We start from the raw sequence: 15,493 nt of genomic DNA on the forward strand, positions 1-15,493 counted from the left end.
ATGCCCTCACATTTTCTGAGGTTAATCCCTTCAACTGTGCACCCAGTTCTGATGTCTGCATCAATTAAGATACTTATACCATTACTACTAATGTTTCCTTCATAACCTTGCAGCACATAACATTGAAGTCAATGTCACCTTTAAAAATATTACTCTGTATCTACTTCCATTTATTTTCTTTCATCTTATTTCAAGGTTTTCTTATAAGTGTCTACACTGGTTTTTACTTTCTCACTTCAGCCTACTCACATAAGATTTTTATCCCAATGACTTAAAACCCTTTTTGTTTCAATTCCAAACTATGTCCTATTTGTCAAAGTCAAAGATTTTTCAGTAGGTAATGAAATTTATTTCTCTATTTCATGTAATACCTTTGACATCTCCTTTCTTCTTTTTTTAAATCATGTTTATTCATTTTTGATAGAGTGAGAGTGGCGGAGGGGTAGAGAGCGAGGGGGACAGAGGATCTGAAGTGGGCTCTGCACTGACAGCAGAGAACCTGATGCAGGGCTTAAACTCACAAACTGTGATATCATGACCTGACCTAATGGCAGACACTCAACCTGCTGAGCCACCCAGGTGCCCCAGAAACGTTTCCTTCTTATCATCATTGACACTCCATTATGTAATGCCATCCCTCAATTTCCTCAGTTGAACTTCCTAATTAGCTTCATTTTCTCCGATCAATTCCCATTCTACTTTCAAACACGCTACAAAATGAATTCATAAGCCACTGTAAGAATTGCCTGTATAAAATAGATTTTGTGTTACATAGTCTTCTTCCTACACTTAAATATTCCTTGTCCCCTACAAGCTCAGCATTGAAATACCTTCAGTGTTCACATATATTCCCATTTTTATCTCATATACTGTATCTCACTCCAAACACTTTGCTTTAAAAAAAAAAGTGTTAATTGGAGAAAGTGCTATCTCTGAGCTACTAGTCAACTCTTTGGAGTTCTCCCTTCCTGAAATACATACGGCAGCCTCCTTAGAAAATATCAACTCTCATTGAATGACAGCTCATCTGTTCCTGTCTACAAATATGAGAGATAAGATTGTCAATTGACCTAAAAGTGGAACAATGGCCACCACTGTGAAGGCAAAAGGGATAAAATTAGAGCCAGTGGCTAGAAGGCAAACGTGGATGAAATGCTTCTTTGTTATGTCATGCCCTCTTTTGGTATCTATGAAGAATGACTACCAAAAAGTAGGCATGAAAAAAAGAGGCTCATCTTTAAGGCCAATGCTAAAATAAGGTTGGGGGTCTGAGCCATGGAGAAGAACCACTTTTTGCTGGACTTATTTGCTACCAAATCCTTTATTTCTAATCACAGAATCAAAGGTAATGAAGAAATTAATTTTTATAGAGAATATTTTCTTACAATGATCTTTCAAGGATGTTATATACGTTCAGATTAAAAAGACTTTCAGGAAAGGAAATATAAATGTCAAATGGAACAATAGAAGGGGAAAGGAATAGAAGATATAAAAGAGTCAGAAGCGTCCAAAGAGGAACCAAAAAATCTGCTCTTCAATGCAATTGGTAGGTGAGGATGAAATTGGGGGCTTCGAAAAGAGTTTAGTAAAATAGTATATTCTGACAGTCAAAGCTCTATATTGAGCGCTAGTCACTAACTTTGTAAAGCATTTTTCTGTTGCCTCAAAGCCACTCCCCTAATCCTACCCCAGTCCTGTCACCTGTGTATTGACAATTGTTCGTATGAACACATGACTACAGGATAGAATAAATAGTATGGCCTACAAATGCATTAGCTTCAATTTATACTTCAGTCTGCTCAACTTAAAAAAAAAATAAGAAGCAATGAGAGCTGTGTTTATAGTTAGATTTCTAATCAGAGTCCAATAATGCTGAAGATTGTCTTAAGAATATCATCTATTAAATGTGATTTTTTTGTTGTTGGTGGTGGTGGTAATGTTGCTTTTGCTGGAAATACCTTGAGAAATAAAATCTGTGTTATTCTAAGCATGTGTCTTCTCTGGGCACCTTGGTGGCTCAGTCAGTTAAGCATCCGACATTGGCTCAGGTCGTGATCTCACAGTTCGTGGGGTTCAGGCCGGCATCAGGCTCTGTGCTGACAGTTCAGAGTCTGGAGCCTGCTTCGGATTCTGTGTCTCCCTGTCTCTCTGCCCCTTCCCCGTTCATACTCTGTGTCTTTCTGTCTCAAAAATAAATAAAACATTTAAAAAATTATAGGCATGTGTCTTCTCAAAAGATCAGTTTTCTGTGTGTAAAATAAACGATTTTATGAAGATGAGCACTTGAAATCCTGCCCAACTCTGATGTCCCAGGATTGTGTGAAGAACACTTACCAGATCACTATCTTTCTTTCATTTACCTTACTACTCTGTTGTCAGCATCAGTTCATTTTTCACTGGAAAAATCAGCTTTGACAGTTATGGACAGTTTGACAATATTAAAAAAACAATGCATTGCAAGATTTTCCATAATCTATGTGTACAGGCCTTTTATGTCCATATAAGAAATCTGGGCCTCCCTTAGGAAGGCAGTGTTTCCTTAGGATAATGCAACACCTTTTATATTTTGCCTTGAGTCTTCTGAGATTAGCTTTCAGATCTCATTTAGGATCCCAGGAACACACATTCTGATATCCAAATCCCAGTGGGAAAAGATATGTGAGCAATTAAACAGTTCTACTGAGGAATTGTTTAACTCAAAAACAAAATGAAATGATGTAATGTGTTTTTCTATAACTTGAAGATGTGTCAAAGAAAACTATATTTTTTAGTTTTGAAATGGTAGATTATTATTTTTTTAATTTTTTTAATGTTTATTTATTTTTGACAGAGAGAGACAGAGCATGAGCGGGGGGGTGGGAGGGGGGTTGGGGGCAGAGAGAGAAGGAGACACAGAATCTAAAGCAGGCTCCAGGCTCTGAGCTGTCAGCACAGAGCCGGACGCGGGGCTTGAACTCATAGACTGCGAGATCATAACCTGAGCCGAAGTCAGGTGCTCAACCGACTGAGCCACCCAGGCGCCCCAATGAAATGATAGATTATTATATAAAATTAGAACACGTTATTTTTCGTCTGATTTAATCAGCTCAAAGCAATTTATCAAACAGCTATCAGAGTATTATTCTATGTGAAGCAAGAATAACTGGAAAGAAGCAAGAATATTTCTATCTAGCTGTTGAAAATTAGAAGACCTTAAAGTCAAATGTCAGTGGAAAACCAATTATGACTGAAGTTAATGACTCTGATATGTGCTAAGTGTGCATCTATGTGCAAGTGAGATTCTGGCCATCCAAGGCCAGAATAGCTCAGAGAATTTCTTTAATAAATACATCTACTCTGTAAATATGTGTACCAGACAGTGTTTTGGGTACAAAACAGAAAGAAGAAAGATAACTTAAACTGCACTTGTCAATTACAGAATAGTGAATAAGAGATGATAAAAGAAAGAACATAAACAATTACACAAAGTTTGGAAAGTGTGCGGCATAATTGTAGACCTGAAAATGAGATTTAGAAAGAATGTGTTGCCTCATGAAGAAAGATAAGGCTAGATCTGTATATATACATCTTGGTATTTTGGCAAAGAGAACTATAAGCAGCTTTGAACTTCTATATGCCCAGAAGATTTATATCAACAAAAAGAAGCTCCATTTCTAACAGAACCTCAGTTAAGTTATTAGCTCACTAACCACTCACGCGAACCAATCCACTCAGAAACCAGTCACTGCATTTCTTGATTACTGGCCATTAACACTTCCTCAAATCCCATTGGCTGAATGCTGGGGAACGTCATCAAAAAGATGTGAAAGCTTCTGCACAGCAAAGGAAACAATCAGCAAAAGTAAAAGGCAGCCTATGAAATGGGAGAAGATATTCACAAATGAAATATCCAATACACTTATCAAACTTAACACTCACAAAACAAATAATCAGTGAAGAAATGGGCAAAAGATATGAACAGACACTTCTCCAAAGAAGACATCCCAATGGCTAACAGACACATGAAAAAATGCTCAACATCACTCATCATTAGGGAAATAACCACAATTAAAACCACAATGAGATACCACCTCACGCCAGTCAGAATGGCTAAAATTAACAACTCAGGCAACAACAGATGTTGGCAAGGATGCGGAGAAAGAGGACTTTTTTTGCACTGCTGGTGGGAATGCAAACTGGTACAGCCACTTTGTGAAACAGTATGGAGGTTCCTCAAAAAGTTAAAAATAGAACTATCCTATGACCCAGCAATTGCACTACTAGGTATTTATCCAATGGATACAGGTGTGCTGTTTCAAAGGGGCACATGAGTCCCAAAGTTTATAGCAGTTCTATCGACAATAGCCAAAGTATGGAAAGAGCCCAAATGCCCATCGATGGATGAATGGATAAAGATGTGGTATATATATGCAATGGAGTATTACTCGGGAATGAATGAATGGAATCTTTCCATTTGCAACTGAGTGGATGGAACTAGAGTGTATTATGTTAAGGGAAATTAGTCAGAGAAAGACAAATATCATATGACTTCACTCATACATGGAATTTAAGATACATTACAGATGAACATAAAGGAAGGGAAGCAAAAATAATGTAAAAACAAGGAGGGGGACAGAACATAAGAGACTTTTAAATACAGAGAATAAACTGAGGGTTGCTGGAGGAGTTGTGGGTGGGGGGATGGGCTGAATGGGCAAATGGCATTAAGGAAGACACTTGGGATGGGCACTGGGTGTTATACATAGGGAATGAATCACTGGAATCTACTCTTGAAATCATTATTGCATTATATGCTAACTTGGATATTAATTAACTGATTAGTTAATTAATTTTTAATTAATTAGTTAATTAGTTAATTAAAAACAACAACAAAAAACGTGACTGCTGAATGACTGATGAGTTAGACTCAGGTACTCAGAGGCTTCTCACCCCCTCCCTTGTCCTTGAAATGTATGTCTTGCCTGCCTTTCCCACTACCGGAGGCTGCTCCAAGGACCTAGCCTTGAGTTAGTGATGTAGTGTTAAGAACACCTGCATGGTATATGTGACTGAACCCAGTTAAGATCTTTTTATAAACTTTTAAGATTTGGTGGGTGGGTGCAGGGATCCATTTTGTCTTGCTACTGCCCAAGACAAGCTTCATATATAAGTTCCCTTTGATTATTAAAACTGGTACCTATCAACCTGGAGTGACCTGCCTCTTCCTTCCGGTCTCTCCCTGCCCTCCAAATAATGGCGCTGGCCTCAAATTATACCTAAAAAGCTCCCAAGAGAGTTGCAAATCAACCTTGCAAGGACAGAGGCCAACTAAGAATAGAAGAGTTTGGGTCCCCACCGGAAAATTGAGATGCAAATAGTAAGAGAATGAAAATTACATATCAACTCTTATAGTTTGCAAGTAAGGGAGTGATCAGATTATATAAATAAAATAAAACCACTTAAAGAAATAGAAAAGAAACTTTTGTGTAGTTGCTTTTCAGATATTTGAGGAGCACTCAGTGTTCCTCAATTATTCCCAGACAATTGCAGATGTTATCTATGAAGTAACCTTGGGAGGGAAAAAGAAACCTGATATTTAAATTTTTTTGTGAAGCTGAATGTAAATGAAACTTTCTCTTTCTTCTTTCTTTCTTCTTCTTTCTTTCTTTCTTTCATAGAACAAAACAATCAGCCTCTCCATATGAAAAGTGCACCTGTGTCGTAGTAGGATATGGAGACCAGTAACTATTCAAGCCCAGATTAAAGCTATTCTGTGTCTCTGAGACCCTAAAACCCAAGGTCTCTGAAAGGAACATTGCAGATTCAGAAGAGAGATCAGAGTAGTAACTGGGTAAAATGTGAGCTTCTGGCTAACCAAAAAGGCTTTTTAAACACACAAAAGCTCAATATCGAGGGTCCCTCTGAAGAGACTGGAGCTCTTACATACTGAAGCCTGCTAGTCCTGTGACTCCTGGCTCAAGTGGCTGTCTCTCTAGGTGAAATTGGACAATGTCGGGAGACTTTTTGTCTATCACAAAGGTAGGGAAAGGTGGTAAAGGTAACCAATGAGTAGAGGTCAGGGATGCTGCAAAACATCCCATAATATACAGACCAGACCCCTATAGCACAGAATTATCTAGAGAGAAAGGCCAATAGTGCCAACGTGGAGAAACCCTGTTCTGGTTGGAAGACAAAAGGTGAAAGATGTTTTTCTCTTACCTTTATCTTAAAGCCCAAGTCTCATAGGTGAGGTGGGAAATCTCACTCCATTTACAACATTTAAAAAGCAATATAGAGCCATATTTTTATCATATGCACAATATATAACTCCATTTTTGGTCATTATATATTCATCAATTACAAAGAAATAATGAGTAGCTGTCTTTGCCAGGAATACTGGGATATTTCTAAGTAACTCTTACCCTCGAGGATATCTTTTTAAGAAGCATTAGGAGTACATTTTATGAGCCAGGTCTTTGCAGTTTTGTTATTATGTTTAAGTTCAATGATAACTCTGAGTCAGGCAACTTGTCTTCAGTTTATATTTGAGAGACTCAAGGTTAAGCAAGAGTAAGCATCTTCCTCAAAATCACTCTTTAGGATCTGAAACTGGCTCCATCCTGTTTCACTTAAGCAACAAAGACCTATATTATGTTTAAATTAGCAAGTCCAATAAAAATATAGTCAATAACAAATATAAAATGAAATCTGAAGAAAGTAAGAAAACAAAGGGAGTGTTAACATTGTAGGAACACAGGAAAAGTACATTATACTTTGGCCTTTAAAAGGTGGATGTCTTAAATTTGAAAATGGACATTTTTTTAATATGTCAAGCTCTAATCCCTGCAAATGCCACCTTGTTTGGGAGAAGGTCATTTGCAGATGTGATTAGGTTAAGGATTTTGAGATGAGGAGATTATCCCTGATTACCTGAGTGGGCAGTAAATGCCTTCACAGGTGACCTCAGAGAGTCAGTCTCAGTCTCTTTCATACACACACACACACACACAGGAGTAATAAAGATAGAGAGCAAAGATAATTGAAGATACCAGCCTTGAAGGTTGAAGTAATACAACCCCAAGTCAAAGAATGCTTGTGGCCACCAGAAACTCCAAGAGTTGAGGAAAGCATTGTCCCCAAAACGCTCCTAAAGGTATATGGCTTTCTTGGCACCTTGATTTTGGCCCAGTAACAGTGATGTCAAATTTCTGCCCTCACAACCTATAAGATGATAAAGTCTATTGTTTGAAGCCACCAAATTTATAGTCCTCTTTCTTTTTTTTCCCAGAAGCCATGGGAAACCAATGCAATCAATAGGTTTAGGATATAATAGATTTAAAAAAAGAGTAAATGCCTAAAATAATATAAGGCAAAAGAAAACATTAGTAAGAACACAGAAACTTAAGAAAAGTAAGGCATCAGATACATAATCTACTTATCTAATCAAGGATTAAAATATAGAATGGAGAATAAAAGGTAAAACTAAAAATAACCATAGTAATATCAACAAATAATTTATTAATCATTTATAATATATCATATATAATGCTAAGAATTTAAGAGACATAATTTAATTTTCATGGAAATTTTATTAGAAAATTATCGTATTGTCTCTATTTTGTAGAAGAGACAGTTTTTTTTAACGTATTATTTTATCGAAGTATACTTGACATACAATGTTATATTATTTTCAGTGGTACAACATAGTGACTCAACAATTCTATACATTACACAAGACTCACCATGGTAGGTTTGGTTATCATCTGTTACCACACAACATTATTACAAATTATTGACTGTATTTCCTATGCTGTACTTTTTATCCCATGACTTAAATTTTGTGACTGGAACTTTGTGCTTCTTAATACCCTTAAAAGAAACTTTAAAACTTCTGAAAGTATAATATGGCAATGGAAAAAATAATTTAAAAATGACTAAAAATATTACACAGAAATTTACTCCAAATGTTCACTAAAATACATAGGTTATGAGACAGATGTGTGTGCATTCCCTAGAAAAATTAAAGTCTGATGAAAAAGGTTGCATGCTTTAACGATGATGAAAACACTTGTCTTTCTATGTGCACTTTGTTAGAAATATATTGATTTGTTCTCAAGCCAAGAAACAGAGTCTAACAAGTCTAATAAGACACGCAAGTGGAAAACAAAAAAGCATGCATAGTCCCCCAACTCATAAAATTACCTACTTTACTTTTCATTCACATCCACCCAAAACCAGCCCCTCATTAAATATCTGATGTCTAGTTAAGAAAATAGTTTTCCAAAAGGTAATCTAGATCCCAACACTTTCTTGAGTGCTTCCTTCACATCCTTGTTCTGGAGGCTATAGATGAGGGGATTGAGCATGGGAATCACTACAGTGTAGAACACCGTGGCCACCTTGTCAGTATCCACGCTGTTGCCAGAACTGGGCCGGCAGTAAGTGAAAAGGATGGTTCTGTGGAAGACAAGGATGGCTGTGAGGTGGGAGGCACAGGTGGAAAAGGCTTTGCGCCTTCCCTCGGCAGAGTGCATCCTCAGGATGGTGATGAGAATTAGCAAGTAGGAGGTGAGGATGATCACGATGGTGGTGATCTCATTGAAGGTGGCCACAATGAACACCATGAGTTCATTCATAGTGACATCAGAGCAAGCAAGGGACAAGAGAGGGGGCAGATCGCAGAAGAAGTGGTCAATCACATTTGATGTGTAGGATGGGATCTCAAGAGCTAAACACAAGTGGATCAGAGAACCATCCCACACAGGTAGCAACAAGACACCAGCTCCACACAGAGATTCCGGGACATGGTGACCGTGTACAACAGTGGGTTGCAGACGGCCACGAAGCGGTCATAGGCCATGACTGCCAACAGGAAGACCTCACTTACCACACATGTACAAAACAAGTAGAATTGCACGGTGCACCCCAGGAACGAAATGGCTTTGTCCTCGTTTAAGGTACTAGTTAGCATCTTTGGCACGATGACGGTGGAGTAGCAAAAGTCCACAAAGGACAAGTGGCTGAGGAAAAAGTACATGGGAGTGTGAAGGTGACAGCTGACCTGAATCACTGCCATCATGCCCAGGTTGCCCAGCACCGTGACTCCATAGATGAGAAGGAACACAGAGAAGAGGGCGACTCTCAACTCAGGGGCTTCTGCGAATCCGAGGAGAATGAACTCGGTCACACCGGAGCAGTTTTCCGTGCCCATGTTCCCATTTGATTGAGGTTGGAGAAAAATATTCATAGTTATCCTCCATTGTGTGATCCCAGATTCATTTTTTGGCTGTGTCTTAAAAAAAAAAAAGACATGAAAATGCGTAAGATAGTTGTTTTCTTCCGCAAAGAATTAGGACACGGCTTTTGTGAAGTTTAGGAAAAGTGCAGGCATTGTGGAAAGATGCATAAGGTCACACGTTGATTCACAGATCACACAGAAACATCCACATCCATCAGGGTGTATATGATTCCTTAAGCGACTCCTACACAATTTACAGCTTAGCACTGAATCATTAGAAAGACCTCAAACATAATTAGCCTCATTGTGTTATGAAACTCAAATCCCCTTTTCCTGGCAGAGTGTTTAATCAGTACTGAATCTAGTGAGATCTCAGAAAATAATGTTTTAAAATACACCACGTCCTTCCCTGTTTTCCACTGAAATGTTGAGAAGCATGTCTGTTGAAAGTTGTTAACCCACAAGTGTTGATTTTTTTCCCATATGTTTAGATGTTTAGCTTTTACACTCCATGCTCACATTTTTTTTCTGTAAATTAACACAGTGATTTTCTTAATTTTGTTGTTCAGTGTAAGCATTTGACTCAATTTTGGCTCAGGTCATTATCTTACCATTGTGAGATTGAGCCCCGCATCCTGCACTGCTCTGAGCAGGGAGCCTGCCTGCGAGTCTCTCTCTCCCTCTCTCTGCCCCTTCCCTGCTCACGCTCCCTCTGTGTCTCTCAATATAAACAAATAAACAAACAAACAAAAGAGAAAGTGAGTGATTCCAACATTTGTATGAGAAACCACTTCCAAACATATTAGTTGAAAGCAACAACTGTTAATTGAATAGGTCACCGTTGCGTAAGTCTGTAAGATAGTACTGCAGATCTGATCATGACATGATTGATCTTGGCTTGGTCTGCTTATGTATATGATACGAGCTTGGAAGTTTAGGTGATCTAAGAGGACTTCACACCCATGTAGGGCACTTGGCTAGATGTCAGATCATATGCTGGAGGTAAGGGTGACAGGCTGTGCCTGTTAACACGGCAACTTTCCTGAGAGATTGTGAAAATCCCCAAGGTTATGAAAAAGCCATGTTGCCTCTCAGAGGCTTAAAACTTGAACAACGTCATTGCAACTACTCTCCGTTAGCCAAAGCTACTCAGAAAAGCAGACTACCCTCCAGGAGTGGGGAAACTGACTCCACCATTTAATCAGAAGAGCTGCACGGTGGCATAGACACCAGAGGACTGGAGAATTTTGGCTATGTTTGCAATCTACCAGACTGGGTAAACAAACCCTGTTGAGAGAATTAATTTCCAAAATTTTGTCCTTCAATAAAATCGTAGAAACTCAGTATAAATTTTGTTTAATGCGTTATTTTTTAAATTTCTGATAAAAAGTCATTGTGAGGAACTGGCATATAACTTGGGTGAGTTGAAAGATTTGAGTGACCTTACTAATACAGCACAATTTCTGACACAGTTTCTAGTCTCATTTACTCTTAACATGACCAAAAAGTCTCAGTATTTTCTTTTTAAGAAGTAGAAATAGAGATGATGCTTAACCCTCTTGCTTTCTAGCATTAAGTGATATCTTTCCATGGATACATTTAATTAACTGAAATAAAAAATCCAAATATATACTCATGATATTTCTCATGAAAATAAATATTTGCAAACACATTTTTTTTCAATTTTGGGTAATTGTATTTTATCAAAATTTGCAAATGCAATTATGTTTTTGATTAGTGATGCAATTATTATTATTTTTTTAAATTTTTTTTAACGTTTATTTATTTTTGAGACAGAGAAAGACAGAGCATGAACAGGGGAGGGGCAGAGAGAGAGGGAGACACAGAATCTGAAACAGGCTCCAGGCTCTGAGCTGTCAGCACAGAGCCCGACGCGGGGCTCGAACTCACGGACCGTGAGATCATGACCTGAGCCAAAGTCGGACGCCTAACCGACCGAGCCACCCAGGCGCCCCCAATTATTATTGTATTATTACAAGGTTAATTTAATCTATGAAAAAGAACTTTCAATATTGCCAAGAGCAATATTAATCCAAGAGATTAAAAGTATGAATGTCATTTATAAAATTATAATATTCAATGGATTGGGGTAACATTGAACATGAGTTGAGGAAGAAGAGTGACACAAATCTGCTTTCAGATGTTCTTATTTATGTAATTTTAATGAATTATGCCACACAACAGAAATCACACTTTTTGTGCTATTTAAATTTATGATGAAATATTTTGGATGCAGACTTAAATTCTTTCCAAAACTGAGATGCACACAACCAAAAAATTTGGAGGCTAATATGTCATGTTCTATATAGAAGCAACAGAATCTGTCATAATGAATTTGAAATGTGGCAACTTGAAATGAAAGACAACACAAGATTGTCCGCTAGAGTTTAGTAGAAGATATGTCTGGAGTCTTAACCAATTGCTTTCATTTCTGTCAACAATTGCTTTTACAACCTTGGCCGGGTCACTTACATGTTACGGGCTTTGGTTTCCTCAGAGTAAGAGCTAAATGGTTGGTGTTACTTTTACCCCCAAATGATCATCCTTTGTCCAAGCAAGACACAAGTAAAATGAGAGTCTCTCTAAAGAGGGATTACTCATCTTTGATTCAATGTAAGAGTCACATAAATAATTTCCCAAATTTTGAGGAAAATTAGGATTGTATAAGTGTAGGAAAATTGTATTCATTTATGAATAATGAGTTAATTTGTTGTATAAGTGTATAAGTGAGTAAAGGAGAAAAGGCTTAACTAGAGATTGATCCACAATGGGCTTATGGAAAGAAAGGTGCCAAAATTCCACCCAATGCAAAACGCATTTTTGAAGTGGAATTCGCGGATATTGACTGAAATAGCAAAATTTCAGGTATGAAGACATCAGCAGCAATAAAACATGGCCTTGAAGAAACATGTAACTAATTAGAGCTGGATACTATTGGAAGGGAAGACTGAAGTGGAAAATTCAAGAACACAGAGATTGTTTACCTGCTCCCCAACCTGTAATATATGTAATCCATTATAATTCCCTAAAGTCTGAAATATTTTCCTACAGCTGTGTAAAATATTGGCTAAAGAGACTGAGTACCCTTTTACCTCATGTTGTAAACTAAAAGGCTCACTAAAATGTATTGAGTGTCTTGAAAAAAAAAAGGACCAAAGGAAAGTGAAAGATAAATTTGTGGATATGCAGAGAAACCGAAGTCAATAGAAGAGAAATGCATTCCCTCCTCAGACATCCATTTCTAAAACACTGTTTCTTAGATTGTATCTTTCCATGTAAAATGGTTATTTAAGTGATTCCTTATTTTATGATGTATATAAATAGAACATTTTAATAATGATCATTAGTTCAAAATAATATGCACATTTCAAGTAACTTTATTGTGCCCATATAAAATTGTTCTCCCTACCAGAATACCAGGAAATTTATGTTTTTCAATATAGTAATAATTTATTTGCAATTTTAACTATCTATATTGAGTAGAGAGAAAGAGAAGCACATGCAAGGTATTTAAGTAAACTGTGTTATTAATATTATAGAAATCTGGTGTTTTAAATTTGCCAGATTAAGTAGGCCTTGATGCTAATTAGTATTTTTATTTTTATTGTATTTTGACTAAAATATATAAACAATTAGTTTTGCAAACTTTTTTTTTAAGGTAGAAGTTTAGTTGAGAAGGATTCAAAGATTATGCTCATGTTTAGGAAAATAATTAATAAAGTTTTCATAATGTTTTTGACATCTTCATAGGCAGAATAATAGTATGAAACATAGGATGGGCAGGAACTCATTATGCTTATTTTTTGCATATAAGATATTCTGAAATCCAGGGGCTCCTGGGTGGATTGTCAGTTGAGCATCCAACTCTTGATTTTGACTAAGGTCATGATTCCAAGATTGTGGGACTTGGCCCTACATCAGGCTCTGTGCTAAGCATAGAACCTGCTTAAGATTCTCTCTCTCTCTTGCTCTCTTTCTCCCTCTGCCCTTCACTCTCTCTTTCCTCTAAAAAAATAAATAAAGAGAGTTTGTGAAATCCAATCTAACATCTTTAAGCCTTTGGTGGAGCCTATGGTAGCTTATCAAACTGCCACAATGGAGCTCCTTTGAAAACACATTCAAGATATAGACCATGTCTTATCAACTTTCCACTCATGCCCAGTAACCTATACACACAATGCAACACACGCACGCACACACATGCACACACACACACACACACACACACACTGCAACACACACACATGTTATATAGTAATCATTCAATAAAATGTTTGTTTGATAAGTGACTCAGTATTGCATTCTGACCTCCCTGATTTTGCAATGCTTTGCTCTTCTGAATAAAACTCATATGTTGTGTCCTGAAACTCTGTTCATCTTGTTATCCAAAGCCAAGTTCAAACAACACCTAGTTTTTGGAGGGGTTATTCAGAGTCCCCAAGGAACTTGAACTTTTCTTTCATTTAAACACTTGGTGGTACTTTTCATTCCCACTTTATACAAAGGCCACTTTCTTCACTGCCTTACTGTTAACACTGGGTTTTACGTTGCACAGAAAGGAATGCTATGTCCCATTTTAACTGCTACTTTTACTTTTAGGAGATAAATTCATATGTTTATTGAGAGCCTAGTCTACTCCAGGTATGTTACAAGAAAGGGAAATGAAATTAATGTTTATTGATATTATACAAAGTATCCACATAATATTTATATTACCTTTTAGACCTCACAATCAGATTAGGAGCTAATTTATGTTACTTCATTTTTGTGGATTAAAAACCAAAGATGAGGGGGATTGCTGACTTTTTTTTCCAGTAAGCAAGAGTCAGCATCAAGGTCAGTCTCTCTGAATAAAAATCTGCATTCTTTTCATTGTACATCAACTCTTCATTATTTTTAAATGTATCTTTATAATCAACTTTTATGGGTACACGATTTATATTTCAGGGCCAAACTCTAGTCAAATAATATGCTTAAGAAAAAAAGATTTTAGTATCCATCATCTTGCTGACTGCCTCCTTGACATCCTTATTTCTCAGACTGTAGATCAAGGGATTCAGCATAGGAATCACCACTGTGTAAAACACAGACGCCACTTTCACTGTGTTCCTCGAGTTTTTGGAGTTAGGAACACAGTAGAGGAAGAGGATGGTTCCATGGAAGATGGTGATGGCTGTCAGGTGGGAGGCACAGGTGGAGAAGACTTTGCGAGGACCACTGGCTGAACGCATCTTGAGGATGGTGACAATGATAAACACATAAGACATGAGAATGATGAGCAGTGTACTGACCTCATTAAAGGTGGCAAAAATGAAAAGCAGCAACTGATTGATGTAAATATCAGAGCAAGACAGAGACAGCAATGCAGAGAACTCACAGAAGAAGTGATTGATTGTGTTGAAACCCTGGAAAGATAACCTGATAGCAGAACATGTGAGTATCAGGGAACATGCTACTCCCCATGTGTATGATCCGACCACCAGCATGGCACAGAGTTTCTGGGACATGGTCACTGTGTAGAGCAGAGGGTTGCAGATGGCCACAAAGCGGTCATAGGCCATCACAGCCAATAAAAAGGATTCAGCTACCACAAAGGTACAAAAGAAAAAGAATTGTACTACACATCCTGAAAGTGAAATGGTCCTGTCTTCTACAACTAGGTTTGCCAGGGTCTTGGGAACAATGATGGAGGAAGAGCAGAAATCCACAAATGAGAGGTGGCTGAGGAAAAAGTACATGGGGGTGTGCAGTTTGGAGCTAATCTTGATTATAACTATCATCCCAATATTTCCTACAACAGTGACACCGTAGATGGCCAAAAAAATCAAGAAGAGAGGGACTTGCAGTTCTGGGTAATCTGAGAAGACCAAGAGAGTGAACACAGCCCCAGTTTTATTTCTCTCTGACAGTAACATGATGGTTTCTGCTTGTCATAATCTGAACTGGTCCTGAAAATAAAAATATTAAAGAGAGTGAACATCTAAGAAGCTTGCCTATCTGCCCCTTACACCACTGGAAGATGAAGCAAAATGTCTTTTCATAATTTCTTTATGTGTTTGTTAGCAAGATATGCTATCTAATATTTGAAAATATGCAAAACAGTTTTTAAATGCTCTTTAAGGTAAAAAACAATATAATTATTGAATTAAAAAATTTTAAGTCTTTGGGGTGCCTGGCTGACTAGAGCATGCGACTCTTGATCTCGGCGTTTTAAGTTCAAGACCCACATTGGGTGTAGAGATTATGTAAATAAAT

General features: G+C 37.4%; 1 protein-coding gene and 1 pseudogene across 1 annotated transcript; both read right to left on the bottom strand.

Moving 5' to 3' along the window:
* Window positions 1-8,243: 8,243 nt before the first annotated feature.
* Window positions 8,244-9,190, bottom strand: LOC128311635 (olfactory receptor 5L1-like; annotated as a pseudogene).
* Window positions 9,191-14,211: 5,021 nt separating this feature from the next.
* LOC106986199 (olfactory receptor 5D18) lies at window positions 14,212-15,153 on the bottom strand. The gene has a single exon (XM_015084375.3). The coding sequence runs from the start codon at window positions 15,151-15,153 to the stop codon at window positions 14,212-14,214; it is 942 nt and encodes a 313-aa protein (XP_014939861.3).
* Between the last annotated feature and the right edge of the window lie 340 nt (window positions 15,154-15,493).

Source organism: Acinonyx jubatus, chromosome D1 (genome assembly GCF_027475565.1).
Source record: "Acinonyx jubatus isolate Ajub_Pintada_27869175 chromosome D1, VMU_Ajub_asm_v1.0, whole genome shotgun sequence".
Taxonomy (NCBI): domain Eukaryota; kingdom Metazoa; phylum Chordata; class Mammalia; order Carnivora; family Felidae; genus Acinonyx; species Acinonyx jubatus.